Source organism: Talpa occidentalis, unplaced genomic scaffold (genome assembly GCF_014898055.3).
Source record: "Talpa occidentalis isolate TD23 unplaced genomic scaffold, MPIMG_talOcc4v2.1 talOcc4.10, whole genome shotgun sequence".
NCBI classification, from domain to species: domain Eukaryota; kingdom Metazoa; phylum Chordata; class Mammalia; order Eulipotyphla; family Talpidae; genus Talpa; species Talpa occidentalis.
This window is the reverse complement of record NW_023600993.1, coordinates 22637155-22663346: the sequence shown is the minus strand read 5'-3', so window position 1 is coordinate 22663346 and position 26192 is coordinate 22637155. Positions and strand designations below refer to the sequence as shown.

Here is a 26192-nt window from a genome sequence, read left to right as displayed (position 1 = left end):
AGGAGGGGTCTGCGCACCATGTGGGACCCTCCTCTGGTGGCCGGGGAGCAGCCGGGGATCGAACCGGTGCCGCAGAGGCTGCGGGCAGCTTCGCAACCCAGAGCTCAACCACTGCACCACTGGGGAGGCCCTAAGATGCCATTTTGACTATAGTCGATAACCCTATTATATAATCCAAATTTGCTAAAGAAGTAGAATTTAAAATTCTCATGCAAAAATATGTTTGAGGTGATGATGCAGCAATTAACTTGATGAGAAGAATCCTTTCGAAATGTGTATATCAAACCATCATGAGGTACATTTGAAACATCTTACAATTTTTGTTGTCAATGGTGATTCAATAGCGCTGAAACTAAACAAGATGTCAAAAAAATGCAGTTATTGTTCTAGGAGACAACACACCTGAAAGAGGCCAGCATGGAGGAATGAATCCATAGGAGGCTCTCAACCCAGGGCAGGGAGCCCTGGCTCTTTGGTTCTATGAGTTCCCACTGCCTGTGCCTGGGCCATGGCTTCAGCTCAGCTGTACTTCAGCAAAGGAAATGGACAGGTTTCTGGCCTTAAAAACAAATTATTGAAACTCTTGAGTTTAAGGCTGATTTTCTTTCTTGCATGATAGGGTGTCTCTAAAGTTCTAGAAGCAGCAGTTCAGCTCTAAGGCAGGAGGAAAGGTAATAAAATGGCCAGGGATTCAGTCTCCCAGGAGCTGGAAGCGGCCCACAGACACCCCCATGAGTCTCCTCCTTGCTTTCCATGCATGCTACTCCAGCAGATGATCACTTAAGGAACAAACTGATTCAGGCTTGACTTTTAATGCCACTCTATTACTCGTCCTGAGCTCCCCAAGCTACCAAACATCTCCCTTATAGCTCAAAATACATTTTGAAAAAATCCCTAAATATCTTGTTGCTTTGGGAAATAGAGAACTAATATGAAGATTGTCATGGAAATTGAAGAAATATTGAAAAGGTGCTCATAATCCAGATCCACAATAACCTAAAGTTTGAGGAGTATATAAAACATGAATTTTACAATCACAGTTGAAAAACACCCACATATCACTGGGGAGTTCTGTTACATGAATGGTCTGAGTAGAATAGTTAGTTGATTTCCAAACGACCAGGTTTATGACGAAATGTCTTGTGCTGATCAGCTTAGCAAATTGTTAGCATGAGGGTAGCAAGACCCACCTCTGTTTCCATCCCAGGCAGCTGACTTCACACCAGTGATTTTCACATGTTCAAGTGCACACAAAACACCAAGGACATTGTCACAAAGCAGACACTGATGCAACAGGTCAAGGAGGGCCCTGTGGTTTTGCACTTGTAACAAGCTCACTGGAGCTGCTGCTGCTGTTACTGCTGGACTATCCACACTCAGTGGCGAGAGTTCCGCCATGCACAAGAGGCAGGCTGCTTGTTGGCCTTACCCAGGGAAGGCAATTGTCAGTAAGGAGACAAGTACTGTGGGCCAGTTACCATGCAAGGCACTCCCAAACATCATCTCCCTCAATCCCCAAGACCACCCTAGGCGAGAGGTACTATTATCAGAACTAGTTAGTCAATAGTCACAGGACCATTCAATAAGAAGGCCACGTGGCCCGAAACAAGCTTTCCTCAGGGGGAAAAAAAAAAAGTTATGAATCCCCCTGGAAGTTGTGAGCTGCATTCCCCTTAATCACTGATGTGAAAGGCACTTGTGAATTGTTCTAGTTTTATTTAGCTACCTCCTGCTGTGCTCCTGAGTCAAAACAGGAACAACATGCCTAATTTGTAATATCCAATGGTGGCAGTGATGTGGTTAGCTTTGATTAGAAACCCTACACTCAGACTGCTCCCCTTGCTTTTACAAAGATGTCTAGAGAGAAAGAGAAACTGGATGAGGCAGGGATTAAAGCAGAGCAAGTTCCCTTATAATTCAAGTGGCATCATTCTGTAACAGGGTGGTCTCCAGGAAAGGGGGAGGTTCCCTGCCCCACCCAAGGGAGGGTGGAGCTGAGCAGCAAAAAAAGAAGCTGCAGAAGAGACTGAGGAAGGAAGGAAGCAGGATGAAGCCAGGAGACCTGGAGGAGGCGCATGGAGCCTAGAGACACGTGAAGAAACTGCGCTTGTCTTTTGGTCGTGGACTGGGTGACACAGATGTGGGTGAGACCCGTGGGGAGGTGACAATGGCAGCTTTTATCTTGATGTTGATTTTGCTCTTTTCCTTCCGGGCTTGTCCGGTTGTTTGTGACCCTTTTCTGTGGGTCCCCACTGGAAGATGCTTTAGACTTGTGGCAGGCCTTGGGGCCTTGCTCTGGGCCAATCCCATTTGGATGGAGTTTTACCCACGAGGGGATGGGTAACTTTGGGTGCTTCATTTAGAAACTAGACTCTTTGCCTCACCTGTATTGTTTCCTAGTTTTTATTAAAGATCCTTCCCATTAAAGTCTCCTATGTTTTGTGTTGATGCGGCGGATGGCAGAACCCATTTAGAATAAGCAGGTTTGCGGGGTTTGGGCTGCCCCTCTCCCTGTCCTATAACAGATTTGGCGCCCATGGTGGAATAAAATTAAAAGGGGGGATTGTAACAGGGTGGTCTCCAGGAAAGGGGGAGGTTCCCTGCCCCACCCAAGGGAGGGTGGAGCTGAGCAGCAAAAAAAGAAGCTGCAGAAGAGACTGAGGAAGGAAGGAAGCAGGATGAAGCCAGGAGACCTGGAGGAGGCGCATGGAGCCTAGAGACACGTGAAGAAACTGCGCTTGTCTTTTGGTCGTGGACTGGGTGACACAGATGTCGGTGAGACCCGTGGGGAGGTGACAATGGCAGCTTTTATCTTGATGTTGATTTTGCTCTTTTCCTTCCGGGCTTGTCCGGTTGTTTGTGACCCTTTTCTGTGGGTCCCCACTGGAAGATGCTTTAGACTTGTGGCAGGCCTTGGGGCCTTGCTCTGGGCCAATCCCATTTGGATGGAGTTTTACCCACGAGGGGATGGGTAACTTTGGGTGCTTCATTTAGAAACTAGACTCTTTGCCTCACCTGTATTGTTTCCTAGTTTTTATTAAAGATCCTTCCCATTAAAGTCTCCTATGTTTTGTGTTGATGCGGCGGATGGCAGAACCCATTTAGAATAAGCAGGTTTGCGGGGTTTGGGCTGCCCCTCTCCCTGTCCTATAACAATTCCAAGGGGGCCTGGATGCTGTGCTGGCTTGCCTTGGTCAAAATTCTGTAAAACCTCAAGCTGGAGCAGAGGAAGGGCTGCTCAGTCTCGGTTTCACGTCTTACACAAACAATGCCCTCAAAGCCCATCAGAAACAGCCCAAATAATCCTCACAGCTAACAGTGACTCATACTGGGCATGACTGTGACACCTTACGTATGTGATCTGGTCAACTGTCATAACAGCATAGACCCTCTCCTTGTCTTTTTCTACTTCACAGACAAGGAGATTGAGGCATGGAGATGTCAGGTAACTGGTCCATGGAGGAAAAACTAATAAATGATACAAAAGGCCTTAAATCCAGGAAGCCACCTTGGGTTCCCAATCCTAACCATGCCCTAGATTCTTCTTCACCTGAGACAGCAGAATCATCTCCTTGCCCAGTGCTCTGTGCATTGTTTTTTTCAAGTGCCCTTGGAAACTACTGATGGAGTGAACAAAACTGAGATTGTGTTTGATTTTTTAAGGTTCAGAGAGAGATCCATAACCACACAATGTCTCTGCAAAGCACACTAGTCATTTGCAAGTCAACAGGGCAAGGTAGCTGTTAGTTCAAGATTCCCCTCTCCACACCCTATGCTTGGTTCAGATCTTATCTGACTGACAGCTGTCACCAAGCCACCAATACAAATGACCAATACAATGACCAATACAAACACTCTCTCTTCTCTCTGAAGTCATACACCCTGGTGAGTAGGGGTAGACTGACTTCTTCAGAATTTTTCATTACACCTTTCAGAGAGAAGCAGTCTTCAGGGCCATGACAGTGTCCTGTCTTGATTATGGGAGCAGCTAAAGAGGTGCAGGCATCTGTCACAATTCAATAAACCATGTACTTTACAAGAGTGAATTCTATTTCATGTAAATTATATATCAATGAAAGTGACTTTTATAAAATAATCTCAGTGATATGCTTTACCAAATTCAGGATTTCTGTGCAGAATGTCAAGCAGGAAAATTGCTCTGGAAAAATAGATGATTCACTCTCAACAGTGGTCAGAGAAATTAGGGGACAAACTGAAAGGAAGATTTCCTTTTTACCATGCTAGTTCCTTTTTACTTTGTAACATTTGTTTTTTTTTTTTTTTAATGTGTGTACTACTAATATGTTATCTGTTTGGATATCAATAGATAGAGACAGGGTGGGGAGAATAAAAAAGGATGGAAAATCGTAACAAATGTTTCAGTGGACACACACTCTATTATAAATTCTAGCTGGGCCACCCACCAGTCTGGTGGCCACATGATCCTGGACAGCATTAAACTTCTCAAAGCCCAGTATTTCCTACCCATTAGATGGGGATAATTACAGTAGCTTCATGGCTATGTGATTAAGTGAGGTCATAACATGAAAAAGGCTGAGCACTCTAAATGGCAACAGTACACTCTCTCTGAATGTCAGCTTATCATTAATAACAGCACTGAAAAGAAAGATCACATTTATAAACCCGTGTGGCTCAACATTTTTTCCTGTGTATATTTAAGAAAAATAGAAGATATAAGTAATTAACATCCATTGCATCAGCTTATCATTAATAACAGCACTGAAAAGAAAGATCACATTTATAAACCAGTGTGGCTCAACATTTTTTCTTGTGTATATTTAAGAAAAATAGAAGATGTAAGTAATTAACATCCATTGCATCTGCAGATCACAAATCTGGCAGTGAGAACAGATCGCTATACTGAAACAACATAAAACATGTCATCTCATTGGAGTGGAATAATAAAAAGTACTTTGAAAAAGGGATAGAAGCTATAAGAGGAGAAATGGATCCCAAAATGTTGCTCCTAATAGCTGCTCTTAGGATGGGGTAAGTGCCCCATTGTAAAGAAAAGAATGCTTACAAAGCAAACACCTATTAGATAACAAGAGTAAATTCAATCTCCCTGGAGAGCTTTTGAAGAAGAGGAGAATTTACCCAGGCTTCTGAGTCATCAGCTGCACACTGGATTGCTTGAGTAATTGACAATGAGGTATTGTCTTATGTGATTACCTCACATTCTTTAAGGAAAGAAATAGTCTGATAACAAAAGGGAAAATGTGAATATGGGCCCATGATCATCACCTGAGTTGAAATACATGGAAAACTGAAGTTATTAATACACATACACATCTCCAACTTGCAGACCATTCATCAATTTTTAACACTTTTGGATGAAATAAACTTTCCATTGTAGACTAGTCAGTAAGCAAAAGGAGGGGAAAGTTGCATAGATTGTAGTAAACATGCCTGGACCTTTTACTATTAGAGATTAATTACTTTGGCTTAGCCTCTGTCTTCTTTTCAAAGTTGACATGTTAAGCCAGGCCATCAGATGTTACTTTTTTAATGTGATTTAATTTGGTTATATCTAGCCTCCTGATTCAAATTACATAAAGAAAAGGAGTGTTTGCTAGATAAAAAAAGAGGGGAGATGAGTCATTTTGCAAAGTGTTGTGCCAACAAGACGTACATACTTGATTTGGGGTACTGAAAATTCAGCATGGGGGGGGGGTAGCCAGGATCTGGCTGGGTAAAGAAGGGAGGAGGTGGTGAAGGACACAGGGAGAAAGACGTGAGCCTGTAGTGCTAGTGAACACCACACACAAAGCATGAGACACACTTTTTCCCACAGTTGGACACACACGGGAGTAGTCTGTAGACACAGCACTGGTGTCCCAAGATTTCTTTTGTTGTTGAAACAGACCTATCTGGGGCTAAAATAACCTTTCCCCACTCTGAGATTTCATTCATACTATCTAAAGAATATGATTTTCACTATTATAATGGTGAAATTAAAAGGTTTACAATCTCCAGTATTAGAGATGATATGCGAAAATACATCTGCTCAGATATTTGGTAGAGAAGCAGCTATTTCACAGTGGTCATCTGAATTTAAAATGTGCATAACTTCTGATCCAAAGGTATCACCTCTAGAAATCTTGCAGAATTATTAGCACAAATGCATAATATAGTTTATGAATATATTCAATGTAGTATTAAGTAGAAAAGTGGAGGCACCTAAATAATCCACTAAAAGAAGACTGGTGAAATCAGTCAGAAGACAATCTATAATGTAGCATTATAAAGAACACTGAATAAGTGTGCAGTTTCTCTATATGCATGATCTTGCTTAGAAGGAAGAGTAAAAGTTGGTTGGCTGCAAAAAAAAAAAAAAAAAGTTGCCAAATAATATTTATAGAATGATCAACTATTGCTTGCCCTGGAAAATGGATAAGTGGATGGGATGGATGGCTAGATGGGCAGATGGACACATGAAAGGCTAGATGGATGGACAGATAGATATATGGACAGAGGAAGGAAGGGAAAGAGGGAGAGAGAGGGAGGGAACTGGGACAGACAAAAGGGGAAAAGGAAAAAGATGAACAGATGATTGAATGGTGCACTCAACAAATTGTCAATATTGATTATCATCAGTTGGGTTGAGAGTGAGGTTAACTTTCATTTAAAAAATTCTTCAGGGCCTCCCCAGTGGCGCAGCGGTTGAGCGCTGGGTTGCGAAGCTGCCTGCGGCCTCTGCGGCGCCGGTTCAATCCCGGCTGCTTCCCGGCCACTGGAGGAGGGTCCCACATGGCGCGCAGACCTCTCCTGCCGCCCGCTGCTCCCCTTAGCAGTATACTTTGGTCCTTCTGCCTGCTCTGCTCCCCGCTCTGGCTCTGGTGAATTCTCTCACCCTCCCGTGCTTCTGACTGTACCCATGCATGTACAAACAAACAAATAAATAAAAAACATGCCTCTATTAAAAAAATAAATAAAAAAATTCTTCATACTTTTTGGATATGTGCCATCTTTACTGGTGTAACATGGTATCTCAATGTGGTTTTGATTTGCATTTCCCTGATGATAAGGGATGCTGAACATTTTTTCATATGCCTGTTGGCCATTTGCATTTCCTCTTTGGAGAAGTGTCTTTTAAGTTTTGCTGCCCATTTCTTGACTGGATTGTTTGTTTTTGTTAAGCCATGTGAGTTCTTTGTGTATCTTTGTGATCAGTCCCTTATCAGTTGACTGGAGTGCAAGGATTTTTTTCCCAATCAGTGGGGTGTCTCTCTGTTTTGGTTAATGTCTCCTTTGCTGTGCAGAAGCTTTTTGGTTTGCTGTAATCCCAGGTGTTTATCTTTGCCTTGACTTTCTTTGCTTTGGGTGATGAGTCTTTAAAGATCAAGAAGATGTGGTATATATACACAATGGAATATTGTGTATATAATTGTTTATAAAATATTGTGTATAAAAAATTGCGTATAAATTGTGTATAAAAAAGATAAACTCGGGCCTCCCCGGTGGCGCAGCGGTTGAGCGCTGGGTTGCAAAGCTGCCTGCAGCCTCTGCAGCACCGGTTCGATCCCCGGCTGCTCCCCGGCCACCGGAGGAGGGTCCCACATGGCGCGCAGACCTCTCCTGCCGCCCGCTGCTCCCCTCAGCAGTGTACTTCGGTCCTTCTGCCTGTTCTGCTCCCCACTCTGGCTCTGGTGAATTCTCTCGCCCTCCCGTGCTTCTGACTGTACCCAGTGCTTGTATAAATAAATAAACAAATCTTAAAAAAAAAAAAAAAAGATAAACTCATGCCATTTGCAGCAACATGGATGGAACTAGAAGGAATTATGCTCAGTGAAATAAGCCAGAAAGAAAAAGAAAAATATCAGATGGTTTCACTTATAGCAGGAATATAGGGGAACCAAATAAGACATCAGGGTAAAAAAATAACAGTACAAAACACAGCAAAGCAAAAACAGACAATTATAAACCAGAGACATCCTGCAGGGGAGGAGGAGGGAGAGGGATCAGAGGGAGGGAGGAGCACAGGGGACTGAGGTGATGGTACACGGGTGCCTTGAGGAAGGAAACTCTATGGGGACTACACCTGAGGGGGTGGGGGGAAGCAAATATTGTTTAAAAATGAACAATGATATAAAAAAACAAAAAACTAAAAAAAAAATTCTACGTACTGCTGATTATTCGAACTTTTGATAAGGAACGTGTTACTTTCATCACTAAACAATTATTGAGTCATATTTTAGATCGAAGGAACAGTATGCACCCTCCCTTCTAGTTTAGTGAATGCTGAACTTCAAACAAGGGTAGTAGTATCTGATAGAGTCTTCCCCGTCTCCACGGGTAAACCTTGGTTCATTATTCTCCCTCTGCATTTCAGTTCTCTAAAATGGAACCTATGATAAAGACCCTTTAGAAAAATCCTAGGAATATGCACACAAAACCCTTGAGTTAATTCAAAGTACCTTTCCCATTTAAGTCTCCTCTGATCTCTAGACTAGTGGTCCTCAAATTTCACTTACATGCGAATCACCCAGAAGACTTATTACAATAGATTGAGGGGTCTTGCACCCAGAACTGAGGATTCCATTTCCTGGTGGCCCAGAATGTGCATTTCTAACAAGTTCTCAGGTCAGCTGCTGCTGCTCCAGGTACTGAGCTTGGAGAACCACAGCTGTGAGTGAGAAAAATTCCTCAAAGCCAAATATGAGTCAGATTTGATAAGGACCAGAGCCACCATGTTATATTCCTTGAGCACCTCTTTCTACCCGGTGAAAGAGCTGCCATCCCACAGAGCCCAAGCTCACAGCATCATCCACAGAAGGAAGAGCTCTGAGGCTGCAGACCAGAGACACAGGAAGTGAGCATGGAGGAAGTCAGGCCCAGCCCGAGGCCAGGAAAACTCACCACCTTCGAAGAAGATGTGGTCGTTGCACTCCTCAGCGCTACAGGCACACATAAAGAACGTCTCGCCCTGCATCTTTTTTTCCTTCATAATACACTTTTCAGAATCAACATCTTCCAGAACAAAGCCGTGGTACTTGAGCTTGGGGTCATGGCAAACTGTCTCTAGTGTTGTGTTCTCGTCATTCTTTCTCCTGGAGTGCAGGGGTCATGGGGTGGGAGAGAGAAAAAGAACAGGTGACTATAGTCTCTGGACAGAAGAAGAGTCTGGACTGTGTTGCCTTAGTGAGGTCATTTCTAACAAGGGCAGCTGGGGCCTGGTCTCCAGCACTGAAGCTGTGCTGCATTTCTACTCATCTAATTTTTCTTTGGCTTAGTCTCAGTACCTACTTATAATTTCACACACAAGGGCTATGCTCTGGGAGGATTTTAAACATCGAATCTGAATTAAGTCATTACAGGGGAGGGCATGGGAACCAGCAGAGGGCGAGGTCCTGAGCAGTGGTCGCCTTCCCCCCGCGTGTTCTGCAGGGCTCACACAGCATCCCCAGTTTACTCGGCAGGATCAGGGTCATGTCTGGCTAAACTGTTCTCAAAGAGCATGTCTGGGAAAGTCGCTGCAATTCCTCTTTTTTTGTTTGCGAGGCCCCAGGGTACTGTGTGTGAGGGCATGTTCCCTGTCTGGCTGTGCTGAGAAAGCGGAAGAAACTTCCTGGGTAAAGAACTGCAGCTTCCCAAATTACAAGAAAGGCCCTCAAGAGGGGGAAAAATTAAAACACATGGGAGAGAACTGCAAGGTGTCTGTTCTTAACTTACAGTTCAGGGAACTATTTTGTGCTGTCATAAACTAATGACTTCTACATCTAGTATCCTTTCATTGCGCTAATTGGAGCCTAGCTCAGCTCAGGCCCTGCCCGTCTCTCACATGGCACTTCACTTGGGCCCTAGGAAATGCTCAGTTGGCTTGATGTGTATGTTACATTTAATAACGACAAGATGAATGCCCACTTTATCATTGCAAAAGCCAAACTAAAACTCTGGCATCCTTGTGCATTATTTTCTGCCTGCTTCCCTTTGCTCTCCTCATACACTCGCCATCTTGGCTGATTATGCAGCACCAAGGTTGGAACGACCACCTCCTTCCTCTGAAAAGCTGACTTTTCAGAGGCAAAATACCTGTTGTCTTGAAAGTTATTCTCTGTGTCTGGAGGGGGAGTCTAGGGAAGCTTCAATCAGGCTTTACCTGACATGATTGGTCGAGAAAACTTTGCAAGTGTAACCTTCCTCAGGATTCTGAGCTCATACATACGAGTGTCTAACATGTGCTACGCTCACACATGCTTATGCATGCTCACAACCATGCCTCTGCCCTGACACATACAAACTCACTGCTCAGAGCACGGAAAACGGGACAGGACCTAAGAGAAAACTTCCTTAGAAAAAGAGGGGGTCCATATCCCCACAACACAAGAGCGACATTGACTAGTCCCACTGCTTAGTACTTAACGCAGGGATTCTAAAGGACCATATGGCAAGCAGGGAGTAAGAAGAGAGGGAGTGGGGGGTTAGGATGGATCAGCCAGACCAGGAAAGGACCTGGTGTTTAGGAGCCCAGGGTTGACTCCTGCTGAGGTGAGTGAGCCCCTTGGTGAAAATATTCAAGGATTCTCAAACTCACACCTCAGCAGGCACAAGCAGAGCAAAACCTTGCTGAGTAAGCCCATCCTGTTAAAGGAGGCACAACAATGGGAATCCTTAATTAAGGGGTGCTAGGAGGGAACTGAAGGAAAGCTGCCATAATCACAAACAGATGATGTATCTAAATACCCTTTGCATTTCAAAAGTTCATATTGTGCAACTTTGATTTACAAAAGACCTATATTATTGCCTGTTTTCATAACCAAAATAAATCCAAAGAGGATCTTCATTTTTACAACAAAAGGCAAAAAGCAAAAATATCAGCGTTTGCTTCGCAGCAGCCCTCCAGAGCAGCACTGCCCTGAGCGGCAGGTGCAGCGGCACCGAACTCCTCTTGGGGCTGTGCTTCATGCAGGCTGTGTCTTCCTCACACCACTCCTGCTCTTACTGTACCTGAGTGTTAGTCTAGGTTTTGTGTGTAAGCTGGTAAGTTATTTTTGGTGTTTGTTTTCCCACATAGCTTAATGGCAATTGCTTCTTCAGTTTACATCACTTTGGAACACACAAAGTTTCATAGGAACACTCTACTTTTGGCTAGCAGGGGCGACTTGTACTTACAAATCTACTTAAAAAAAAAAAAAGATTTATTTATGCATACAAAGGCTGGGGTACAGGCCAGAGGTGTGTGTGTGTAGGGGTGGGGATTCTTCAGAGACAGAGCGGGAAACAGAACAGGCAGATTGACTGAAATACACTGCTGAGGGGCGCAGCGGGCAAGACAGAAGAGGTCTGCTGCACCATGTGGGTTGCTCCCTGGCTGGCTGGGGAATCAAACTCATGCTGCAGTGGCTGGCAATAGCTTAATAGTGCTGTCTTTAATCCCTGCGCCACCAGGGAGGCCCTGCATTCACTCTTTATAGCTGGGATGTAGAGGAGACAAGGAGGCTTCTCCTCCCCACATACTTACATTTCCTGACACAAGCAAAATCTCTGCACAGAGAGACTTGATTCACATTCAATCATCTGGGCTTGTGCTGCAGGTCAGGGGATAATATATTCATTAAAAGAGTCTGGCGTCGATAATGCAAATAAGCTCTCCTCTTGGCTACTGAGTCAAGAGAACCAGTGGAGAATGAAACTAAAGAAGAAAGCTTTGAGGCATCTAGTCTGGTGTCTCAATTTTTCCTGCAGTGGACTTGCCAGATGGTTCCAGCCTCTCCTGAACTTTATTTGACTCTTCCAGAGAAGGAAGCCTGTTCAACTGTTAGGAAGTCATCACTGAGCTGTCCCCTTGCAAATTTTATTATCCTCCTCTTGCCCTTCAGAGGCACACAGGACATGATCATTACATGTTCCACATGAGAGGCTTTCAAATACCTCTCAACAGAACCTGTGTCCTCTCTCTATAGGGTGAACCATGACTAACTGCCTTGATCGTTCCTCAGATGACAGGCTTTCTCCACCTTTGGTCTCACAGGTCTATTTCCTCTCAACATGATCTTTGTCAGGTTCTCTTTTCTAAAGCACTCCTCAGAATTGGACACGAAGGAAGCTGGCAGGTACAGCAAGCTATCACGACATGTCTTTGCTGTTAACATTCCTTTAGTTCTTAAGAAACGAATTCATTCTCTGGTATGTATGAAAATTTGCAAGGTTTTCAGATCTATCATCAAGGCCAACTCTCTGTGGTTTGGAAAAAAGTATTGAAAGACTCCTTCCCTGAAAGGGTGGAACGTATTTGGGTTTTTATTTTCATTTATCAACAAGCCAGGAGACACACTGGTTACTTGACAAAAAGGTGATAATTTGAAAGATCAGAGTAAGTCAGCAAAATGCTCTATTTCATTAAGGAATGTATAGTTTTTTTTATAAAATGGGAGCTCTTCTAACGATCTTGATTTTTCCTTTTATCTCTTGCTGATACCCCCATCCATAACCATGAATTAATCAAGTGATTCATGAGTAACCTCGTGTGAGTGTGAGTGTGCATATATGCGCAGGTGGGGGTGAGATGGGGGTGTGGATAAGAGACAGAAGGAAGGGAATCTTATCTAGGAGAAACCAGGTAGTTTCTATCCAAGAGGAAGGTGTGGTGGGTTTCCCGCTGGCAACAGCAGCAACGTAGCCAGGGCTTCTGAAAGAGTGGCTTATTTTTCCAGATCCCTGAGTAGCTTCTCCTTCTTTGACAATCCCTTTCTATCCCAAGTGCCCATTCATGTCCTCTCTTTCCACAAAAAAGGATTAGGAACAAATCTCCATATATCACTATGGAGCACGGGGGGAAGAGAGTGTCCATTAAATAGCTAATAAGTGGCGAATCCCTCTCCTTGCTGCAGGAATCTGGAAGGGCTTCCAGATCTATTGCAAACATGAAAGGTTTTTATGCTGTCACACACATCACACACACACACACACACAGATACTCTTGTGTGGGTGTGTTTGATCCTGTTTCCAGAGGTATTCTATACAATTCAATCGAGTAAACTGGAAGACACTTGGTCTAAAGGAGAAAGAAATGGGATGGATGTCTACCCTAGGGGCTGCAGACATACTGACTGTCCCCCAAGTGTGCAGTACTTACACAAGGGGAGAGAAAGGTCTCAAGAAGACAACCTTACCAGACAGCCACGCAGACCTCTTGTGACTTCTCGCAGATGGCAGTGATGCTGCAGTTGCTCATGCAGGATTTCTGGTTGTCACAGGTGGAAATTCTCACGTCACAAAATTTACACAATTGTGTGATCTTGTATGCACCATTGTTGTCTGTGACGACCACGTCGTTGTTAACTGAAAGGGAAAAGAAATGAGTTTCTAACCTGCCAGGCAATCTGCCAATCAAGTCCTGATGATGCTATGCAATTTCAAACAAACTTGATGTCATCAGGGTGAATACTGAGAAAGGAGAAATTATGTCTTCACATCAGATTACAATTTCCCTCGTGTAGGCAATTTGTAATAAAAGCCATTGTAGGGCAGTGGAGGTTGGAGTGGGAGGAAGTTTGAGCAACTTCTTGCCTTTGTCAGTGATCATGGTGAGGCCCTCAGTCTACAAAAGCCTTATCATTCAATCGAGAGCCCTAGATTGCACAGGGCCACTGCATAGAGCTGGGTGCTGGGGGCACAATGACAACCACCTTAAAGAAAATTATAGTTTGTTGGGGTGGACAGACAAGGAAACAGAGCAGGGAAGGGTAACCCAAAATAGAGAGGAACAAAGAGGGTGTGGGAGCCAGACAAGACACGCCCACATGGGCCAAGAGGTCACACCGCAGCAGAGTTGTGGCATTCAAAGTGAGTTGGCCAACTCAGAGGAGACACTGTAGGTGAAGCAGAAGGTTGCCATGTTTTGCTGAGTTATCACCTAAAACCCTTAGGGGCCTTCTTTGCAAGGGACTGGGTCTGACTTTGGTTCATTGAGGGAAATCAGTCGATGAACCAACACTGGCTTAATGTCACCGAGACACAATCCCAAACACTGTAGAGGCGGTGGGGTCCTCAGATGAGTACAAGTCAAGTCCCAGCTCAATGGCCAGGAGCCAGCTACCTGTCCAATAAATCCCTCACTTTCACGGCCGCCACCATCCTCACCAGCAGCAGCAGCAGCAGCAACTCTTCCACTTTACCCATTACACCCATTACCTGTCAGGACATCTGGGCCTTTCCAGGACAAAGTCAAGTCCCTTCCTTCAAGTCTCCCCCTTATTATTCCCTTTGTCTGGCTTGTTGTCATCTTTCTAGACTCTGGTTAAATGTCCCTTATTCACCCTGAAGCAACACACAACTACCATGAGACCTTGTTTTACCTTCTGCAAAACTACCTCAATCACTCACACTTATAATCTAGCCACCCACATGCTAGTTCCCTGCAGCTTCTTCTGCCTTATTTCCACACTGCGTCTTCTATGCGCATAGAAGACATCCCACATCATCTATTCAGTAAATGAGGGAATAAATGACTCCAAGAAGCAATGAAGACAAGAAGTTCATATTTATCCCTTTAAACCAAGTGGGGCAGGAGACAGAGTGCCTTCGCTCAAATTAAAGGATGTGTGAGAATGAATGAAATCTTCATTCACATTCATCAATGAAATGTTGAAGACTGGCCTTTCTTTCCCACACACAGGGCACTCGTAGCAAGGCAATACAAATGCTGTAACATCCATTTCCCCAACTTTTTCCTCAATGACATCCATTCCCAAAGGCCACGGTGGTAATTAAAGCCATGAGTTTGGGTCCTCCCTGGTGGCGCAATGGATTAGGATGCAACCTATGAAGCTATCTGCAGCCACTGCAGCACAGGTTCGATCCCCAGCCAGGGAGCTACTCGCATGGCGCATCAGACCTCTCCTGTCTCACCTGCTGCTCCCCTCAACAGATAGCACTAGACAGGTTGCTGGCCAAGTGAACGTTGGGAAGGTATACCTCTCCCCCAGCTCACTCTTGGAAAAGCTGGGGTGAGGCTTTCTGCCTTCTGCCTGTGTTAAGTAGGCTCCTGTCTAAAGCCAGGGGAACCATTTCAGTCCTTCATGCTCATTTCCTGTCCTGGGAATCTTAGATTTCTGTCACTGACATTTCGCCATGCAACCCTCTTTGTTGCTTGGGCACAACACCTGTTTCCTGGGTCTCTAAAAATACAAATATATTTAAATTTAAGATTTGCTTTTCTTGTGGTAACATTAAATATAGAAGAAAAAAATTCAACCCATTCATCCCTCTTGGGCCTCAAGTTCCATTTCAGGAAGTATATTTTTAGGTAACAAACTATTTTGAAATTCTCAATGTCTCCCAGACCAAAAGCTCTATGCTTAGCTAAAAATACAAGCCAAAATGCTCTCTGAACCTTGTGCTCAATTTGGGACTAACACACAATGAATATATATCTTTTCTAAAATAGTTACATTTAGATCTTTTGAAAAACAACTAATTTAACCTTCTAGGTTTTCCTATAAGACAGGGTCAAAGGAAAAAAACAAAAAAAAGCTAGACCATGATTTTTTCTTTTTTGGTATAGAATATGAATCATACAAACATTTATTTGCTGGTTAGGGAGCTTCATTATTTTTAAATATGAAATCAAGCCTCTGTGACTTGGAATTCAATTTCCTAGCAGCTTAGGATTATACCCTGCAATAGTGGTTATCAACTTGGAAGGCATGTTGGAATCATTCAACTAGGGAACTTTAAAAACTAATGAAGCCTGGGTCCCACCCCAGATATTCTATTTAATTATTCTGGAGGGTGGCCTGGGCATCAGGATTTTTAGTAGCTGTTCAAACAATTTCAGTGTGCAGCCAAGGCTGGAACCCCTGAACTAAAATTACTTGAAAACACAAAGCAAACAACAGCACAAAGCAGAAAAACCTATCCCCTCCACCTACCCTCCGGGGCACACACAGACACACTTAGGTGACAAGGCAGGGGAAGTCCCTCGGTAAAACTGGGAGACATTTCCCTGTGAAGCAGGCACCTAAAGCTGTGTGATTAGCACTTTCACACCTCAGATGGAAAGGAGTCCTTTTCTGGGCTGGCACATTCTTTCCTAACACAAGCTAAGAAGTGTGAGGAAATGACTGGGCTTGGGAGTGATAGGAGAGAAAGAAAAATAAGTGAGCGGGCTGGGAGCGGCAGCTCTGGCCACAGATGTGCTGACAAGGATAAGTGGTTTAGATCTGATGCTTGCAAAACACAATCAGCAGTGATGTGACCAAAAAAAAAAGAGGGAGAGAGAAAGAAGAAAAAAGATAAAGAAGGGCCTCTAGTGACACCAGTGACACACCTCCAGGGCAGCTGTCACAGGGAAGTCTGTGCAGTCGGCTGCAGTGCACGTTGCCTGATGGAGAGGCTGGGAGGGAAACCCTCACAGTGAGTTTTGGGGAAAACACAAAAAGCCAACTTTATAATTTGTTCTTGGGGGCATATGGAGGGAGTGCACAGTGCACGAAGGGAACTTACTCATATTAGGAGCCTACTGTGTACGATCACATGTGCTCATGTGTGATCACATATACGTTCATAAATACCTAGCCCGGAGGCCTGGTTTTTATTTCAGTAAATGTTACCACTATGAAGGTGAGCAGACTTTTTAGCATGGTCAACTTTTTTTTTTTTTTTTAATTTGTAACATTTGAAAGCCTTTACACAGTGCATTGTCTACAATCCAGCCCCACTCCCCACCTGTCCCTGACTCACGCACCTCTCCCCAGCCAACCAGTCCCTATATTTGGCCCCAGGAGGTTCTCCACCTTAACCATTACAGGCAGCAGATACATTTCCAGCCTTTGCTTTGAGCCAGTATTCTCATTTGTGACTGTGCCTATGGGTGGGACAGAGCGGCAAGCATGGAGGACAGTTACCCAAACTTTGTTGGGTAAGATAAAAGCTTTATGAACTCACTCTGGAGAGAGGAGGCAGAGAGAAGTACATGCAAACTTTTGCCCATCATTTCAGAGATTGGTTCCAGATTCCCTGCAGGCCCACAAGCCCTACTTGAAGAATCCCAGGTCTACCCCAGTGTCCTCAAGGGTCATGGGTAACATGCTAGGCACAGTAGGGTAGAGGGCTAGAGAGATCAGGGACTAGGGGGGCAGAGACTGCACTTACTGTATGTTCAAACTGCATCTCTTAGTTCCAATCCCCAGCCAAAGGGATTTTCTGACCTCATTAATCATGAGGTTTAACATATATGTTTGTGAAGCCAAACGAAGCTAAGCAAATGCATACATTTGAATAATGAGGGACAAAGATATTATTCTAAACAACAACACAACAAAGTCGCTTAATTAACCTTATAACAAACCCTAACCAATTTCAAAATTACTCCCAATTCAGGTTGTTAAATTAATCTCCTGTCTTGAGTCAAGATGTGCTCCTGTTAAGGCAGTGTATTTGAATGCCCACAGGCCCTCAGTGAGCAGCTGACCATCCCTGGGGAATTTTCTATCATGACAGGCTAATTAGTTATTCATAATGTTCTCCAAGAGTTGTCAATAGGAATATCGCTCATGGAGAAAATCATTCACTGAAAGTGGAGATGGGCAGCTAGTTTTTGCATAAGATTATATCACATGTCCACTGTTATCTCACTTCCCTTCAAACAAACCCGTGATTAATATCAAGACCTTCAGTCTTGGTCAGACTGTGTTCCTCATTTTAAGGCACATTTTCCCCAAACTCACTGTCTAGAGACAAAGGTTCCTGATCTTGAGAATATGAATTAACTACATACTTAGCTGAGTCTATTTCTGGTACAGTAATGTTATCTTTGAAGGTCAAAGATGAGCAGCCTAATAAGGTTTAGGCTTATTCCAGGGAAATATTTGGAATTGTGGCATGAATTCTTACTCCATATCTGTAAAATGGTGTCTACTATTAGCTGAACTATTAGGTAAAAACTCGAAATTCTACAAATAATCCTGAACAGTTTGCCAGAAATGCATTCAAGTATTTTTTAATCCATGCATTTATCTCCTGTTGTTTTGTGGCATACTTGAGGAGGGGGACATGTAAGAATTCATTTATTCCAGAATTGAGAGTCCAGAATACCCCGCAGCACATGATGCTGAGAAATCTGGACAGTCACATGCAGGAGAATGATGATAGATCACTATTTTATACCATACACAAGCATTAATTAAAAATGGACTAAAGACTTGATATAAGACCCCAAACTATTAAATATATAGAAGAAAACATGGGTAAAACATTCTGTGACATTGATTCCAAGGATGTCTGTGGGAATTCAATTATAATAGCAAGGGAAATTATAGCAAAAATAAGCAAATGGGTCTACATCAAACTAAAAAAATTTTGCACAGCAAAAAAAAAAAAAAAAGGCCTAAAGTAACATTACAATGAAAAGACACAGAATAGGAGAAAATATTTATAGATCCCATCAGTCAAGGGGCAACAACTCAACAACAAAAAAAACCCCAAGAACTCAATCAAAAAATGGACAGAAGATCTAACAGGCCCTCTCCCAAAGAAGATATCCAGAGGGCCAAAAGGCACATGAAAAAATCTTCTTCGTCACTAACATTGAGATTCCACCTCACACCTATGAGAATGGCCCATATCAAAGAGATCAGAAATAAGTGTTGGGGATGATGTGGAGAAAAAGGAATTCTTGTACACTGTTGGTGGGAAAATATAGCCTGATCCAGTCCCTCTAGAAAACAATATGGTTGTTTCTCAAATTATTAAAAATATATCTACCATCAGGTCCAGCAATTCCACTACCAGGTGTCTATCAAAGAACACACAACCATTAATTTGAAGGGGTATATGCATTCCTATGCTCACTGCAGCACTATATATGACAGCTAAATTGTGCAAACATCCTAAGTTCTAAATGACCAACAAATGGATAAAAAACCTGTGGTACTTACACACGGTGGAATACTACTCAGCTACACAAAAGATGAAATGTTGTTGTTCGTGAAAACAAAAATGTCACTGGAAGGGATTATGCCACGGGAAGTATAAATCAAAAGAAGAAAAACAAATACTGTTTGATCTCACTCATGTAGAATTTAAAGAAACAAAGGAACAAAACCAAACCAAAACAAACCCTATACATTGAGGCCACCAGTAGGAAAGGGTGGAGGATGCAGAGTAAAAGGGAGAGAGGACTCACTGGTGTTCTGGTGATGGGCGCTATGTCACAACATACATTTGAAGATGTGTGAACCTGTGTTCCTAAAACATGCAGTCTTGTCAACCAAAGTCATCTCTATAAAATTAAAAATTTTTAAAAATTTATTCCACAAACAAATCACGGATGTCTTCTTTGGTGATATATATTTCATAGCAAGACCACTAAAACTCATACAACTAAATGAAGCATCCAGAAGAAGAATCCATGGCAATAGGTGACTAGAAATTATAATGCCTCAGAGCAGTACTTCTCAGATGGTAATGAGCACAAATCCCTCAGGAATATGTTTAATTCCATCCCCCACCCCAGGGGGGGGGTGCCAAGTGGGAACTCTGTCAGTTCTCGATGCTGTAGTTTGGAGGCAAAATTTCTTTTTCAGGAAACCTCAGTTTTTGCTTGTAAGTCCTTCCAGCAGATAGAATAAGGCCCACCCACATCACTGAGGGTAATCTCCTAGACAACGTCAATTGATTGTAGTCATTAATCACCTCTACCAAGTTCCTCCATTTCAACACCTAGATTAGCATTTGATCAAAGAAGCTGCACAGCCACCCCTGGCAGCACAGGTAGGGACCGAGACTCTCCAGATGCTACCAAGGCTGCCAGTTCACACTTTGAGTAGAAAGGCCACAGAGTACCCTGTGCTTTGCCATTATTTCCCTTTCTCCACTCACTTTGAATCTAGCAAAATAGACTACCTATCCCTCGTTGTTTACAGGTTTTTCTCATCTTACTGCTTTTCTCTTGAGCCTGGTCTTTTAAATGATTATAGGCCTAGAGGTTCTGATCACCATATGGGCCTGGAATTGAAAGACTTAGTCTCTGAAAGAAGGTTTTTAAAATTGCAGATGGCATTTCAGAGTCAGGCACTAAGGCACCATCTGGCAGACAGCCTCCACCGTCTGCAATTCTGGCAACACCCCAGGGCCCTGGAGACCAGGTGGGACAAGTCTACTGGCCTCTCATGTACACGTCCCTTACCCAGAACAAAGGAGCGAGTCAAACAGCTTTAGAGGAGTCCCTCCATGACTCTTCACAAAAAAATTAAAAAGATGACCAAGCAAATTAGATACATTGGCCAATTACTATAAACAAACACCCAACACCTTGGGATGGTGTCAGATATTTTAAGAATATTTCCCTTCTCTGAACACCTATTGCATAGTTGGAACATCTAACAGTGAGTTTCTTGAAAGCAGGAGAGACTTTCCCTCAAGTGATGGACCCATGGGAATCTGTGGCACCAGCTACGGTACTACAAACACCATCACAGTGAACTGGGAGACGGAAGTGGGCAATGAAGGAAACATACAAGCAGCCTGAAGGCATGACTTCTTTTGATAGAAACGTCTTTGTAATGCTAATAGCTTTCAAAAACCTTCCAAGGTCTACCTAATCCACCTTCTAAAATCACTTTGAAATGGTAGGGAAATCATTCTAGTCAAAAACCTAGTAAGAAAATATATCCTGTCTCACCCTGGAATTACCTACCACATGATCAACCAGTGAGGATTTATCAAGCGTTATGACAGCTACGCTGTTCTTCACATGGCAAGAGATACAAAGCAAACAGGCTTACGGTTGAGTCTGAGAGGCTACTAGAAGGAATGTGACCTATTTGCCTTTAAAGATATACAAGTGTGAGGTCAGAGAAGAGAGAGGTGACACAGGAACACCCTGTTTCATGCAGGAGTCTGTCCTTTAAAGATGGGGTTTTCAGAGTCAGGGGAAGGAGAGATAGTCATTCTGAGCTGAGAGCATAGCTCAGAGCAGGAGAGGCTGAGCTGAGTGAGGGATCCAGACAAGGGGTCTGATCCCTGAAGACAGGAAATTGTTCAACCCACCTGCAACTCAGATGGAAAGAAGCCGAGAGGCACAGGGACGTGCTGTGTATGCTGTATAGAGTCAGCTTGATCTGAACTAGACTATACAGGCGGAGGGAAGCTGGAGAAGCAAAGAAAATATCCCAGCATCACAACAGTCAAGAACATAATAGAAATATCTCATAATAGAAATATTCTGATTTTTAAATAAACTGAATAGTCTCAATGCCTGTTTTAAAAACTTAAGAGTCAAGGACTAGAAAATAAGCCATGAATCTGAAGTTTTCTTTGAGAAAATGCATAAATAAATGTTTACCAAACAAGTAAATTAGGGATTAAAGGATATTTCAACAGAATTAATCGAATAGGGTACTTTAGGTTGAACCTTTTTTTATTTTCAATTTTTTTTATTTTTTAAATCTTTCTATTTCTTACATTGTTGTTCATTTTTGGACAATATTTGATTTCTCCTCTCAGGTGTAGTCCCGGTAGTTATCCCACCACCACTTGACTGTGTCTTTACACTAGGATTTTTAAAATTTCATTTAAAAGCAAATTTTTAAGAAGCCATATAGAGAATAAAACAAGCTGTGGCTGAATGGAAAAGTACTTGGCTTTTGCTAGTGACAAACATAAAAATAACTGAGCTGGAGTTTGAATTGCATCCTTCCCTAGTTAACACTCTCCAGCCCCAACAACTCCAAATTAATCCCAAATAAGTTTTCTTGCTTATCCCTGAGTTCCCTGGATCACTAAGGAGTGAAGTGCAATTTGAGTTCTCCCAACACTTGCTGAATTTCCCGTTTTCTTTTTTCTCTTTTGTTTTTTGGATATATGTCTGAGAATCAGGTCACATACCAGGAGACAAAACCCAAACATTTAAAATGACTCCTGCAGATGGAAACATCTACTTTGTTGCCAAAGGCAGTATTTCAGAATACCAGTGCTTTGGCAGTATTCAAGAAGTTGAGAAATCTTTTAGCTCTCTCAATCTCTTTCTTTCATCTTAAATAGGGATCTAGTGGATAAAAGACACTTGTGGAAACTGGAGAGAAAGAAGTAAGCAGTTTGCAGCAAATACTGCCATCTGTACTTGGCAATTTTTAGCTTATCCTATCTGAAGAGGTGGGATCCTATATTTCTGAATCAAACACACAGTGTTATCACCTTAATAAAATAAATGATAAAAATAAAATAACCTTACAAGCTGATTTTAACAATGAATTTATCTAGCAAATTGTAACTGCTTGGACTTTGACATGAGCCAAAACCTAGAAGCAGGAAAGGACTGGGGCTGGAAAAGAAGAAATCGGTGGAGAAAATTAAGCTACATTGGGCAAATGGGAGAGTGTATAAAGGATAAGAACAAAATGTGGCACTATTTCATGAACATTCAAAATAATTTCATTCTACTGCTGGTACTTGAAGTAACAATAACTGAGAAATAATTCTTCCTCTGTTGATAGGCTTTAGATGATCTGCTATAGCAACAAGAAAAACAACGCAGAGATTGTTGAAAATAAAAGATGAACTCACCCTCTTGATGACAGTCAAAACTACACTGGTAAATAGCACAGTCTGATAGAGGCGAGATAATGAATGCATGATTTGGGGAGTTTTATCACATTCTAATCCAGTTAAGATAATGTGCTACCAGAAAATTAGATAACATAAACAAATATGCATGATTTATTCTCATATCAAGTTCATGGGGAAAGGTTGTGCAGTTGACAGTATATGATATGGTCCTTTTCTCAGGATGCTTATATTCTTGTAGGGAACAAAAACAATGTGCAGAAATTTTCTTTATCACAAGAAATTTTGAATAGAGAAAGGTCTATATTTATAATTGTTATTCGTTTAGGATTTGAACAATATTTTATCTCAAAGTGATGAGGCAGCTTAATGCAAGATTCTAAGAAATAGTACAAAACCCGCTAAGAGGGGATCTTTTTTTAAAGGCAGAGACTACTAGAAAATCAGAAAACTAGGCCTCTGAGATGAACCACTTGCTTCAACTAAGCAAGGAATTTGGCCTGAAAAAATCCATTCTGAGATTGGGCTCTTCCTTTCTAAATTTCTCTGTGGAGGCTTCCTCTCTCTCTCTCCCAAAAGGTGCTACTCCAGTTCAGACCCAGTAGCTAATGGGTTTTTCAATTACAGTTTTTTAAGTATGTGAAAACTTAGGTCATATTCTCTTTTTGGAAATAACCACTGCACTTCAAGGAGGTACCCTTTTAAGGGGTGAAGTCTAAGACATTTGGGTTCTTTTATTTTTTTAAAGATTTATTTATGCATACAAAAGCTGGGGTACAGGCCAGAGATGTGGGGGGTGAGAGGATTCACCAGAGACAGAGTGGGGACAGAACAGGAAGACTGACTGAAATACACTGCTGAGGGGAGCAGCGGGCAAGTCAGGAGAGGTCTGCTTTGCCATGTGGTTTGCTTCCTGGCCGGCCTGGGGATCAACTTGAGCTGCTGAGACTGCTGATTGCTACATAGTGTGGTGCTTAACCTCTTGCGCCACTAGGGAGGCCTCAGCGTCTGGGTTCTGACACCAAATTACCCGGAGGTAGACCAGGCTGGGAGATACCGATGCAGAGAATGTTGGGATGTGGTGAGGGGAGGGGCGTGTGCCCACAGCAGTCCACAGGTGTGCTCTGTTTAGCCTAAACTCATCTTTTAAAATGTGAAATAAGTCTTAAAAATAGGCTGTTTCACATGAAAATCTGGTTTCTCAATTACACTTAATAAAAATGATTTGGCACCATTGGGGCTCCATGGTCCCAGGGCACCAGTAAGTTGGTGGTAAGGGAGAGTGGCCTCCTGAGGTGGTGTGAGTAGCTCTGAATTTGCCTCATCCCCATTAGAAGGCCCCTGTGGCCAAGTGAAGCTTTGTCCATTAATGATTATGTAACATATCCATTCAATATTTTCTTCTAATATTAAAGGCTTAACAGGAATGTAAAAATTCATGATTGAACTCTAATATAGACAGTGTCTAATATGCATTTGATTCAGTAATGTGGATACTCACATTACAGTTCAAGTAAAGGAAACTGCTCTACTATAGAAATCTGGATAAATGATGATAATAATAATAATAATAATTATAGTTACTATCTGTTATCACCTTTGACTGACAAGACCACATGTCCAGTCCAATAGTAACAGGTTCTAATAACTTAACTTCCAGGTACTGGAATTTCTTGGAACCTCCATTTCTTGTTCTTGAATATACTTTCTACATTCAAGATGAAGATAAAACATGCTTGAAATGCATATGAAAACAGTCTAGACAATAAAAAAAATGTCATTCATACACTCTGGAAGGAAAAGTAACACAACATGCAATGCTCTCTCTCACAAAAGAAAATTACAGTCAAGGAATAAGATAATTAAGAGTTTAGTGAGTCTACTCATCAACAGAATGTAGCCATTTCATGACTTCTTGAAAATATTTCATGAAATTTAAGTGAATTCAAATTGTAATTTAATAATTTTGTGTCACCATCATGCTCCAAAGCTTTCAAAAAGTTATAAAGGAATCAATCACCAAAGCAAAGTTCCCAAGAGGGTGTAGCGGCCTTAACAACACTTTCAGATCAAATAATCCAGTTTACAAATATTATTCATGACCAGTGTAGGCCTGGTAAATAGCCAGGAACTGGGAAATCAAGTTCAATTTCAAATCATCTGCAGACTCTTACACAACATTTCACAGGAGAGATCTGATCTGCTTCAGCTTTGAGACACTTAATATGTAACTTGGCAATTTGCTAATAAAATTAGTGAGTTTGACATGCAGAGATGGGGAGGCAATGAGGCGCCTTAAGATGATGGAATTCTAATATGTTGAACTAAAGTTACATTTGGCTTTCTTTCTCAAGGAAATAAAACACTGCACTGATTCACAGCTGATGAGAGAAATAAAAGATGAATATGAACAATTTCACCAGATTTTTAAGTATCTAGTTAAGAATTGTTCTATGCCATTCAGATATATGGAAAGCATTATTTTTTAATCTTTTCTCCTCCAGGTCATGTACTCATGTAAAAATTAACTGTGTGATAATGCTATAAAATTTCTACTGGGGAAGAATTCACCATGCTGGGAATTGAAAAGTCCCCATGCTTTGTGTTTACAGGCAATTATTCAACCAATTTCTGAGTTGTCCTCTGACCAGCCAAAGAGGTGGGCCAAACATCAGGGTCTTTATGATCATCTTTAAGGTTCCTTTGACTTTGGAAAATATTCACAATTCAATCCAAAATGTCAATAAAGCTGAATAATTTAAGTATGTCCTAGCTCAGACCTAGTAGTCTTGGTTAAATAGAATGAGCTATTAATACTCTGCTTTCCTTTAAGCTTTTGTTTCAACTTCTAAGAAAAAAATGGCTTCAGAAATTAGGAGCTTTGTTGCTATTTTGCTTTGTTTTCTCTATTGAGAAGCCCACTGTTTGCATCTTAGTGTACTATGTAAGTATCACCCCCACCCCCAACACTTAAAAAATAGACTTAAATCTGATCCTTGCAGCCAATCATCCTGCAAGAGCAAAACTATACAGTGTCATTTGTACATCAGGAGGGTAGAAGGAAGGAAATGTATGTCAGGTGACAAAGGACCACTTTCCATTCAGCCCTTGCAGGCATTTCCTCTAATTTTATGGGGGATGTGGAGGAAATTCTGATTTAGAGCAAAACCATTTATTGCAGTAGTTTAAGAAAACAGTCTTCAGCAATACAAACATCTGTGTTTACTCTGAATATGTTTTTGGGCTCAGTTTGAATGATAAGTAATAATAACAAAAGGTATGATTCTGTAAAAACACCTTGATTATGTCTGATAAGTGACTATGGAAGATTCATATTATTGTTCCCCACTTCACCCAAGAGGAAAGTGTTTAAGTAACTTGCTAGCAGGCTGTAGGCTAAATTTCTTGAGGGCAGGAACCATCATTTGTCTTGTTCCAGGACAGACAGCACCAACCCAGGGTCTGCTAAATAGGGACTCAAGCTTCTTCCACTATGCCATCTATTCAAGGCTGATTTTCCCCAAATTGCAAATTAAAAGAAAAGAAATATGGTCAATTTTAAGGTAATGAAAGTAGAAACCATGCCTGTAATGCTCTCAGCATTATATTAAGACAGTGATCTACTTCTAAAAGAACTTGCAGAGACTTTCTGTTGACTAGCGGTA

At 42.1% G+C, this 26192-nt stretch overlaps 1 protein-coding gene across 1 annotated transcript in view; it reads right to left on the bottom strand.

Moving 5' to 3' along the window:
• The window catches only part of TGFBR2 (transforming growth factor beta receptor 2), an 89151-nt gene that overhangs the window by 39466 nt on the left and 23493 nt on the right, over positions 1 to 26192 (bottom strand). The window contains exons 2-3 of the mRNA XM_054692910.1: positions 13134 to 13302; positions 8881 to 9071 (exon numbers count right to left, since the gene is read on the bottom strand). Of these exons, the coding sequence (XP_054548885.1) occupies positions 8881 to 9071; positions 13134 to 13302 (360 nt within the window). The remainder of the gene's footprint in view (positions 1 to 8880; positions 9072 to 13133; positions 13303 to 26192) is intronic.